The 12,474-nt window shown below is 37.7% G+C and overlaps 1 protein-coding gene across 4 annotated transcripts in view; it reads right to left on the bottom strand.

The window, feature by feature from the left end:
- Positions 1-6,696: 6,696 nt before the first annotated feature.
- The window catches only part of LOC129238791 (protein trapped in endoderm-1), an 84,040-nt gene continuing 78,262 nt past the window's right edge, over positions 6,697-12,474 (bottom strand). For all 4 annotated transcript variants that reach the window (XM_054873975.1, XM_054873974.1, XM_054873976.1 and 1 more), the window contains one exon: positions 6,697-6,949. In XM_054873975.1, coding sequence (XP_054729950.1) covers positions 6,778-6,949 — 172 coding nt within the window. In that variant the 3' untranslated portion in view covers positions 6,697-6,777. The remainder of the gene's footprint in view (positions 6,950-12,474) is intronic.

Below are 12,474 nucleotides of genomic sequence, written 5' to 3'. Positions count from 1 at the left end.
ACACTTTCGAAAAAGGATTTTACCTTATGTCCTTCGTATTACTTTAAAAGTGTGTTTAACGCCTTCTTGTTCGGACGTTTTAACATCTCGCTTTCGAGTAGTGGTAAACATAATCATTAAAATATGTTTACTTCGAAATAGACGCTTCAACGTGCTGAACACGATTTAGCATTGTTGGTTAAAACAAAAAAGAAGCAAATAAACAATATAAAAAAACGAAACAAAACAAAATTAGTATGCCATTAGAGCGCACTCCACCGCGCGAAGTAGAACACTAAGTAACGCGCCAACAACAAAAACAAAACCGCACTCAAATTACTTTGATAGTTTACATAAAAGGGGAACCAAATAAATCATGGCAAAATTAAGAGAACCAACAATACTGCTATGATTGATCAATACAAAACGCCAGCAACCTTAACAACTAATCAATCTCAAGTGGAGAGTCCGGCATTAAAGACTACTTTGTCGCTCTACAACTATCCGCAAGATACAACATTAAAATCCCTCTTGAAAAATCACCCTTTGTAAGAGAAAATAATGGGCATTTCATAAGCACCGGAGAACCGACATATTGGCCTACAGATATCAGAAAACAACCAGATTTAATTGATTTAGACATTGTGAAAGATATGCCCCAATTTAAATGACCATTTAGTCACATCGTCGGATCATTCGCTACTTCTAATAATAATTCTTTGAACTCTGCACGAACAAATTTTTATAGGGCTATATAATAATAAAACGGACTGGAATTATTTTCGACAAAGTGTGGAAGCATAATTGGCAATAAATGTTTCATTAAGAACGGAAATCAGAATTGACTCAGCAATAGTTTTTTTCAACGATTCCGTCATCGAAGCCCTCACCCTTTCGACACCGACTAAAAAAATTCAACACAAGGAATCTATTCCAATACATATCAAACAAAGAATACAGCACAAAAGGAAACTCCGTAAAAAGTGACAAACTACTACACATCCTGAAGATAGGGCAGAAGTTCACAAATCAACGACTGAAATAAAAACATTACTAAAATAAGCTAAAAGTTTGAAAATGCAATACATACATAACTTGGGAGCCACGGCAGCTTACAATTATTCTCTATGGAGAGCAACTGAAAACTTAGTCCAACCATTTCCACATAAACTTCTTACTAAAACATAACGCGGAACGTGGGCCAAAGCCAATAAACACACTGAACACTTTAAAACTATGTTCTTAAACGAAAAAGACAACCCGCACATTGAACAAAATCTAAACGCGACTAACCCAGAACAGAAAATGAAAATGATAACATCAGCCGATATCAAGTATCATTTGCAAAATCTGAACAGCAAAAAATCACCGGGCTACGATTTAATAAATGGCAAAATCCTAAAAAAAATTACATAACACTTGGGCTGAACAATCCCGTGCCTAACACATATGTATATGGCACTAGTTTTATTGCATTCACTTCTTTTTAGTTCTTCTTCTTAATTGGCGCGATAACCGCTTACGCGATTTTGACCGAGTCCAGCAAAGCGCGTCAGTCGTTTCTTTCTTGTGCTAACCGGCGCCAATTGAACGCACCAAGTGAAGCCAAGTCCTTCTCCACCTGATTTTTCCAACGCAGAGGAGGTCTTCCTCTTCCTCTACTACCACCAGCTGGTATCGCATCGAATACTTTCAGAGCCGGAGCGTTGGTATCCATTCGGACGACATGACCCAGCCAACGTAGCCTCTGGATCTTTATTCGCTGCGCTATGTCTATGTCGTCGTAAAGCTCATACAGTTCATCGTTCCATCGTCTGCGATATTCGCCGTAACTTGCAAAGGTCCAAAAATCTTACGCAGAATCTTTCTCTCAAACACTAAAAGCGTCGCTTCATCGGATGTTATTATCGTCCACGCTTCTGCGCCATACGTTAGGACGGGCATGATGAGAGTCTTGTAGAGTATTAGTTTGGTTCTTTTTCAGTTAGTACTATCCTTAAACAGACAACTGTTTCATGACATATTCATTTCATCAATTCTTGAATTATTGTTCTAAGAGTAACGCTACTTTTGTTAGTTTCAAAACAATGGATCAAAAAGAATTTCGTATTTTAATTTAATTAATTTATATTGCATTAGCATTTGGCCATGAGAAAACTCTCACTGCTGACCAAAATGCACCGTGTTCCCCGTGCAGATGGGGCAGTTTGGTGAATTATCATAGCTAAATCTGTGGAGGTATTTTCTAAACATCCCGTGCTCTGGGTGGAATATCCAAATTGAAGCTTTTCGGGAGTCGTTGTTATTGCTGGTCAGATTCATCTGTGGTACTATTCAGGTGGCATTACGTCCCCACCTCCTTGAATCCTGCTGACAGATCAACCAGGGGAACTGTTCCCCGACAACTTTCACAATCAAATTTGTGGAAGTATGGACCCCCGTTCCTGCAAGGGGAAGAGTGTAATTGGCCCACGTCCAGTGTGCCTCAAACTAAACTCCCAGAAATTCGTCAGAGTCCTGGTATCCATGAATAATCGAATCGTCATCTCGCATTCAACTGGTGCTTTCTTGGAAGTTCTCAAGTTATTTACGGCCACACGTGGCATGCCAAGCTGTATTTGGTCAGACAACGCAACCAATTTCGCAGGTGCTAAGAACGATTTTTTCGATTCACATCACCTTGTTCGCCACATTTCGGCGGCTTGTGCGAAGTCGCAGTTAAAATGACTAAACAACACCTGTATCGCATTTCTGGGGTCTGCAATTCTTGGTTTCTATGAAAGACATACCTTCGAAAGATCAAAATTAAGAAAATGTTTTTTCTAATAGCGGTCGCCCCTCGGCAGGCAATGGCAAACCTCCGAGTGTATTTTTGCCATGAAAAAGCTCCTCATAAAAAATATCTGCCGTTCGGAGTCGGCTTGAAACTGTAGGTCCCTCCATTTGTGGAACAACATCAAGACGCACGCCACAAATAGGAGGAGGAGCTCGGCCAAACACCTAACAGAAGTGTACGCGTCAATTATATACATATATATATATATATATATGGATGTTCACTGGTATCTTTCCAGCAACAACGCATATTTAGGACCCCGTCGTACATGACGATTGCTGAAATACCTTCTGATGAGATGCGCAAGAGATAACGTGGTGTTTTAAGGCTAGTAGTATGTTGGACCATTTTGCCGCATTGAAAGCATTTTTTACATCCCATGTGGTGGTGTTTCCCCGCTGATAGCTTCACATATGATACATTAAAAAATGTTCCCTACTGTATCCAACATACAAAGCGGTCTCTATGCGGGTGGTTGGTATGATTGCTTGCCTGGTTTAAGCAGCAGCACCAAGCGTTGCAATATCTGTCGCGTTGAGAAGGTGCCTTCAGCCAAGCATTTATTGTATAGGTTGGCGAATGTGCGAGGTCTTGCCCGTATCGCGGTTTTAAGGGAAATGTTTGGAACCCGGTCTTTTACACGTTTTAGTGTGTTTAACACTTCTTCTGGTGTCACCGCTGGTTCATTTACGATTGCATCCAAGTCATATTCTTCGTCGCTTGTTTTGCCTTGTGAGGGAAAGAACGTTAATGCTATTTGTTGCAGTAGTTGTAGGCACGTGGGCTGTGGTGCTCCAGGCCCTTTCACTTTTTGCATAACCGTTTTATACGCCAGACCCGTCAGGATAGAATCATCAGTGAACGTCAGCCGCCAGTAAACAATCGAATTTAACCAAAGATGTCCTGTGTTCCAAAGTAAACGATTGCCTCACCAGCCTTTATCGCTTTTCCCCCACTAAATCCACGGCGACCCTCATTAGGAGGACGAGGTCAAACTACAGCTAAAGATGAAAGTCGGTGACACACCAATACCGACCGATAACAACTCTAAAACCTTGGACGTTACCTTCGATAGTTTGCTCTCCTTTTCAGCGCATACAACCGCAATTGCCACTAAGTTCCAAAACCTCAACAAGGAACTCAATTCGCTAGCACTTTGGGCAAAGACAAATAAATGTTGGTGTAGGAATTTAAAGCAACTGACCAATCGGTTCTAAATTACGCTGCGCCCGTCTGGTCGCCTAGTATCAGTGATTTGCAGTGGACAAAGCTACAGAGCCGTCAGAATGCTGCTATTAGCACAACCATGGGATGCCACCTGATACCTTACTTATAGAGAGATATTAAGCAACATTCATCGAGAGGCTTACCACCTTTCTAAGCTCCCGACACCTGCATCGGAAACCAACACCTCCCATTGCAGATTCAGAGCTTCAGCGTAGCTCTGGCTCAATGAAGGTATTATAGGAGGTGCGCAGTTTGCAATGGCGAAGGCAGCGTGAGACATCAGTAAGCATAGCAAATGGCAGTTCCAGGAAGAGCAGCACCACAACAACCCACTGCAGAAGAACTTGTCGGACCATATCCAGTTAAGTCGTAATTGTAGTTTTTTTATTTGTAATATTTGTGGAATATACACTAGCAGTATTCGAATAGCGTTTTGCAGTGCTGGCGATGTAAAAAATGTAACGCAAATGTAGTTTAATTTTGCAAAGTAGAGTCGAAAAAAGTGTGCTTTGAATAATAAATAATTTTATTAATGGGTTTTTCTTAAAACTGAATATTTTGAATATTTTATATTTATCTTACTCATTTTGTAATAAATAATTTAATAGTTTTGAAAATTTTTAAGACATGAACGAGAGGAAAGTTTAGCTCTGACAGTGGACGGATTAAAGGAACATTTCGAGGGGTTGGTTTTTAAGAGATCTTCAAAAAATTATGTATATATTTATGCTAGGCCGTTATTAAAAGGTGGAGCGAAACTTTTTATTCGAAACCAATGCCGAGTTAACAGCTGGGATTCTTTAAAATCCGCTCTGCGCTTGGAAAATGTTAGTAGGTATGTTATTGGCCAGCTTGATCGCGTACTTCATCGAAGGAGTTTCTTATAGCAGGCAATAAGGGCAACCTGTACCAGGCGAAAATCGTAAAGGACTTTAACGACGATTGAAAAAGCCTTTATTTTGAGTCAGGCCGTTGCACGGTAATCATGCGCATGTACTTTACTCGGAGCTGTCCCCGCAGTTAACGTATTTCAAATGCGGTGATGAAGGTTAGCGATGGAATGAGTGCAAAAATTCTGGAAGAGCAGTTATGTCGACTGCAAGTCCTGAAGGTTCATTCGCCGATGATCTGGGCGTAGTTCAAGCAATAAGTAAATATGCAGATACGAAGCTGAATGAGGCCACTAACAAGCGGCTCAGAGTCCGCGTATGCAGGGTGAGATATGGGCGGCATAATGAGTGGCTGAAAGTGTGGTGAGATCGGAGGATCGTCACGTAGTGCGAATTTTATAAAGCCCTCCGATAAAAGCTTCTAAGCCAAATCAGCAAATTGCAAGGAGAGTTGAGAAATAGCAGAGACGGATCAATTGAAATATGACAAAGATACAAGTACTGATATAAGCATGGCTGAATATGACGCAGTCCTGTTTTGAAAAGACATCGTCGACAAGGATCAGTATATGAGCCGAAAGATAAAGCCGATGGAGAAAAAATATCACTTCTATGAGATGTAGGCGCTAACAAAAGCCCGGATGGCGATGCCGTCGTTGTGAACATAAAGAAAAATGACGTTCCCCTTAGAGTCTCACGTTGGGCAATGAAAATGCGTCGCGTTGACGCTCTAAGCCGAATCCCGTGATGAATTCTGGACAATTCGTTGTCATCGATTGAAGCAAGACCAGAGAGCGATCGATTGGATACGAACTGTTCGAAATACCCAACGAAGGAGCTCGTGGTTGAGCCGTCGAGTCCCCGATATTTATATAAACAGCGACGAGCCGAAATCAAGTATGCCAGAAACAAGTTAGTAGCCATCGAGGGCCCACGGTAGGGATCGGGATTCAAATTAAAGCCGAAATACCTCGGGCAACACAATATAGCTAAAACCAAGAATCGAGGACTATGTTGCAGAGAGTGTCGGTGATCATGGCCCGAATTTCTAATAAATTATGATCTGTCCTCTGAGGCTGAATGATCGCGCAGTATGGTCGAATGTCGGCCTTGATGCTCGGACAACTCGAACTCGATGAACGCACTCACCTAATTAATACGACATTGACTTGTAAATGACAGGCAACACCGACGAATGAAGGCAGACGAGAGACACAAAAAAGGACAGGGATGGCAGTCTTTAAACTGCACGGCGCCCAAATGGTTGGAATCAATTTTTAACCAAGAATTAAAATAAATGGTTACTTCAAATAACTAAAGCTTTGTATTCTATTTTCGTGGTGAGGCTCGGAATGTTAAGAAAAGTCGATTCAGCCATTTCTATTCATCCGTTTGTGCGCATGGTGCACATATAACTCTTTATCTAAGGTCGAGGCCACGGCCACTTTTGGGTAAATGTGTTTATTTTAATATCATTTCCTTTTTATATGCTAAGTCTAAATTTCCGTCCATATTTCATTGCCTATAAGTTTGTTTCATTCCAAAATTTCATAGCCAATCCAAATTGAATTTTACTTACTATCCATCATGGATAAAATGTAGAAAATATAACGACACGAGAGTTCTCAAATTTGAGATATTTCATATTTAGCTCATTCATTTCTTCATTCTGCTGCATTAATTCTTAAAAAATGGGCCAGCCAAAATTGAAATATTCTCTAAAGAAAAAAATATTCATTTCGTATTTATCGGCAAGAACACCTGTTTAGGACAAAATTCATCAAAAATGTTTTTTTATTGTACTTTATAATTATGCATATAATACTATAAAATTGTTTTTAATTACTAAACTGAGTATGTTTGGCACAAATTATTACTAGCAACTTGGAACAAAGGTATACTTCTGATTGGTCCGGTGTAATCCTCATTCTTGCTTGGGTGGATACTTCTGCTATGAATTGATGTCAACGGTTTGCCCCAGAATTTTAAATGCTTTAGGGTGTTGTAATATGCTATCCTGCGGAAATAAAAATTAGTTTATTAGTTATGTTTCGGATCCTTTGATTTGCGTGAGGAATCAATAAAATGAATGTTTAGTGATTTACGTTATCCGATCGTATGCATTTTTTTCAGTTGCCACACATGTACTTATTGATTTATAATTTTTGCATACAAGGTTAAAAAAAACTACATTGTAGGTAAACTATCAAGTTCCGAAATGACACAAAGGAACGCCGAAAGAAGTAAACTCAATTTTGGGCCATAAATAACGGGAATGTGTTCCGTTTTTCTGGTCAGGTAAACAATTTCGATTTTAACTTTTTTTTGTATCAATCGATTTATCGCTTTTTTCATTCACCTGAAATACAATACAAACATAAAAGCGATCTGATCCAGAAAAACGGCTTATTTCGTGTGATCCTTGTCCAAAATACTTACACAAAATGCAATAAGTTGCCGACGAGAACAGGCTTCCTTTAGTCTTTTTCTGTGATTTTTTTTTTTTAATTTATCGGGCAATTATGTTTTACAAAGCCCTAAACAGTGTCAAAAAATTCATCTGCGGATAAGGTGAGTACGAATGTATCATTCATCGCCGGATAAACTCCTATCTGAGTAACAACTTCTTGATGAACCCATTGCAGTGAGATCTACACTGCGGCACCCTTAAAAGTTTCGGTCGACACTAGACTCAATATTGACTATATGACCTTTCTTACTTTACTTCCATTCCAAAACGTTTGACTCTGTGAATCACAAACTTTAATCTTAAAACTTAAAAACTTGTTCCATTTTGTCCCTGTTTATGCAGGTGATGTTCAGTTGCATGTTAGTTGTTTCCTTGACTCCATTTGTTTTTATTAACAATTTAAATACTGACTTCAAATTTATAACCAATGTACAGGGTGAACGATATGAAGTGTTACCAACTTCACACTGCTTGTATCTGTGAAACAGCTCTTGACATCAACGTCAAAATTGTTCTAATGACGTTCAATGTATTGTTTATAAGCCATCAAAAGCATTTGCGTCTCAGTTTTGTTAAATTTTTTTTCGTGTGATTGCGTTATATAATATTTAGCTGGAAAATCACAACCAGCCATTGTTCGTGAACTCAGTCACCTCAAAGTGAATAAAATGTTTGTGTATCGCATTATAAAACGTTACAATGATACTGGTAGCATTGCAAATCGCTATGGAGGTGGACCAAAAAAAACCGCAACAACGCCAGAAATGGTTCGGAAAGTGAAGGCTCGACTTGAACGAAATCCACGTCGAAGTGGAAGAAAAATGGCCAAAGAACTAAAAAATATCGCAAGACAGCATTCGACGCATATTGAAAAATGAGCTCAAGGTCAAGGATTAAAAGTTCCAAAAAGCACACGATCTTCCACCCCGGCAAAAAAAAGTTCAGTGCGAAAGAGCAAAGCGTATGCGAAAGAGTAAGAGCTTGCAGGAACGTGGCGAATTTCCTAACATTGTGTTTTCTGATGAAAAAAATGTCGATCGTGTTTACTTGACCGAACGCTCATACGAGAATTTGAGCTTACGTGGGTACGGCCACTCCAAGCAATTTCCCATCGCAAGTAATGGTTTGGGCCGCAATAACCGCTGATGGACGCTCTCCAATCGTTTTTATCGAGCCTGGTGTCAAAGTGAATGCGATTTATTATCGGGGAAAATGTTTTAGAAGCTGCTTTAGGGCCGTGGACACGTAAACATTTCGGTCGTAGACCATGGACGTTCCAACAGGACTCGGCACCATCTCATAAAGCTTGTGTGAACCGTGAACCAAGCATGGTTAAAAAATCAGGTTCCACACTCCATTTCGTCCACACAATGGCTTTCGAATTCGCCAGACGCAAATCCGATGGACTATTCCGTCTGGTCCATTTTGGAGAGCAAGGTGAGGACTAAAAGATATGCCAGTATGGATGCGCTGAAAGAAGCGATTATACGAGAATGGGCCAAACTACCTCAAGATCACATTCGTGCAGCATGCAACTAATTTTTTGACCGTTTGAAGGCTATAGTCAAGGCAAAAGGTGTCCATATCGAGCTAAAGTAAATATATGTTAAAATTGTAATCATTTTTGAACAATTTTGTATTTGAAATCAATAAAAACTAATTTCACACAAGAAAGTTACGGTATTTTGAATAGGTAACACTTCATATCGTTCACCCTGTATTAACCATTTGGGTACGGAGCCGCTCGACGAGCGAGCGTCTCTGAGGACGAGAGGTATTGGAATGCGCAGTAAAGAAAATAAATACGTTGAACGTTATAAAAACTAAGGCTTTATTTAACACAAGAAAAAAATTTCATTAAGTCAAAAAATTATTATAAAAAAACAAATTGAAAAAAAAAACAGCAAGATAAAATATATAAAGAGCCTGCTGGTTCCTCTGGCAGTGACCCTAAGAGACTGAATCGAAGAACTGAAATTCGTTCTGACTCTGCCGTCCTCTCAAATCGTAAGTCACATTATAAAGAAGATAAGACTTCGTCGCTAATGGTCCTTAATGTCTTTCAGTGAAAACGTGACTCTTTTAATATAGGTATGCGTATCTTATCGCTCAGAACGACAGACGTCGCGAGCGTTACAGCTACGAAATAATTTGGAATTTAGCCGCCGATACGCGTCCGCAACGGTAAAACGGCTTGGGCCGCTATATGCCGACACTCGTCCCCAAAGGGTTAATCCTCAATCAAGACAAATCTCAGAGCATCACTACATACAGTTATAACTTGATAACTATACGATAGTTAGACTAAATAATGCTGCAAAAATTTAGGGGTTATAATTAATAGAACTATGATATGGAGTAACCAAATTTTTAGTCCTGCAGGAGAAGTATAGTATATGTTATGCTCCGAAAGATATGGGCAACTCAACATTTTATACCAGTGATAATTCAACTGCTTCTATCTAAAATGTATTTATTACCGACGCATACTGGGGAGTTTTGTACAGAGATGCGGAAAAAAATATACATCCCAAAAAATATTTACATTTTTACTACTAACGAAGTTGTGTATTTGTGTATGAAAAGAACATGTCTAAAAACTATTTTTTTAAAAAAATTAAAAAAAATTTTTTTTTTTTAATTCATAAATTTAAATTATTTTTTTTTTTTTATTAATATAAGCCAGCAAATATTTACGCACAGGATACATGTAAGTTCATAATTCTGAATTACCCTCAAAATGTCAAAACAAAATTAAAAGTGTTTCGTTATCATTATGCACACACTAGAAAGCGCTTAGTTATTATCATTGCCAAAAAATAATCAGTGGCGCCCGGTGGCGCCTGGTGGCACCTGCAATTGATTAAAACTGAAAGAGACGTTATTAAGCAACACGTTGATACTAGTTTCTGACCGTAGGTAAATGTAGCTCAACTTGCAGATCCAAGAATATGAAGGAATATGATTTTTTTTTTTCGTAAAATTAATTATAAATAGATAATCAAATGCTTTACAGCCTTTGTTCTTCCGGCTAAAATATATAAAAATATCGTACCCTAAATGAAAAATAAAAAATTGGAAGTCGGCTCAAGCAAAAAGAAAAAAAAACCACTTTGGGCTTTGAAGTTTTTTCTTGGTCAGTTCAATACTAGAAAAAAATTATACTTTTGACATATCTATAAAAAAAAACTGTAAGTCGGAGTTTAGTAATTCTTTTTGATTTTATTGTTGGTTCTATTCTGGAATTTAGAAATACCATTAAACATTGCGTAGGTGGTATGTTGCAAATTTGACTTTTTTCCGCAAAATCCCCAGTGTGCGACGTGGTTTATGAGTTGTAGTATACTAATTGTAATAGTGTGTGTCGCAGTAGACATATTCTATGTATACATACATGCCTACTGTAAATTCGTTTTGACCACATTTCTGTGTTTGCGAAGCCAATTAAGGGGTAACACCACTGTACACGCGTAAAATAAACACGATTTTTAAAGAATTTTTTTTTATAGAAGGAAAGGGGAAACAATCACTCTGATTTGGGAAGTTATTACTTATATACTAAAATACAAAACTACAAAGTTTGATCGAAAAATTTTACAAAATGGCGGCATTGGAGACATTTTTGTAATGTGGTTTCTCTTGAAGGAGCTCCGCGGCACGCAGCACAGAGGGTGCAAATTTTAATCTGGAACAAAGAAACATTTTTTTTCTTAATCTAGATAAGAATAGCTAGAGAAACACGTAGGGAATTTAAAAAATATTTATTTTTGTGGAATTAGCAAGAATTTGAAGGAAAAAACTCTATTTTGGACTAAAAAAACGGCACTTAAATAATTATAACAATCGTTTAAATTAATCTATCGAAAATCCCCTACGCTCTTCTCTTAAGAAGGTTATTATACAGACGTAGTGAAAAACCTGATTAAATATTTAAAATTGTTTGAGTTATGCTGCGTGCCAATTTCAGAAAACGTGTTTTGAGAAAAACGCGTTTAAAGTTTGGAAATTTGGAGAAGTCGTTAGGTAGCAGTCACTAACGCTTGGTTAAAAGCTTAAAATATTTATGAAATAGACTTCGGTAACGTATAAAACTTTTTGTTCTGTATTTTAAAAGGTTCAAAGAATTTTTTAAGCTTATAAAAAAAAAATCAATTTTTTGAAATTTCTACAGTGGTGTTACCCCTTAATTGCGTATGTATCATTTGACGATTTGCTTCAAATGTTCAAATGTTTATTGTTACTTCAGAAGATCATTACTACTCAGGAGCCCAGGCATCTCTTAGATCGACTTCATTTCTCAAAATCTTCGGGTTTACTCAACTTTGTCCCATTAAAATATAGTTTTCTGAACATCTATACTTTGTATTCTGTCTTGCGGAATATTCTACTCCTAAAAATTCAAAATATAAAGGGTATTGCTTCGTTATTTTGCCGAATATCTCTGACTTTCATCATGTACCTTCTATTTCGCAACTTAGTGTATGTATGCCATTATCTATAATATATCTATTCCACTCTTTTATTTCATCCCAACAATTATTGCTTTTATGCCTATTCTCTAATACCTCTTCTACTTTTAATTGCTATTCATTAATCTAAGGTTCAATTGTTATTTTGAGTTTTACATAAGTAATCTAGTTTTGAAGTGAAGTATGGTTAAAATAGCTTTTGGTTGTGTATTTAGCTAAAAACAAAAAAAAGTAAAAAAAAAATATTTAACCCTTTCAATACTAACGGGACACATACGTATGAGTGTTTTCGTTTTACTAAATGCCAAATATTTCTTTGCATCGCTGTGTATTTTCTTCACATTAGTTTTTTACGAGATATACCATCAATTATGCTCCGTATGGCCCGTTATACTTTGTATTTTTCTCTACACATGTTTTGCAGTCGTAGTTAAATCGTAGCACGTGGTAGATCAGTAAGTGGAAAAACGACAATTATAGATCTACTGAGTGTTCATTACGGGTGGGACAATGTTTTCCCAGGACATTTTCTCAATTCCTAGAAATAATTTCTTTATTTATATAAGAGGACATACTATTTAGATCACTAGTAATAACATTTCA

Source organism: Anastrepha obliqua, chromosome 2, assembly GCF_027943255.1.
Source record: "Anastrepha obliqua isolate idAnaObli1 chromosome 2, idAnaObli1_1.0, whole genome shotgun sequence".
NCBI lineage: Eukaryota > Metazoa > Arthropoda > Insecta > Diptera > Tephritidae > Anastrepha > Anastrepha obliqua.
Note: the sequence above shows the minus strand (reverse complement) of the source record. Positions and strands in the feature narration are given on the sequence as shown.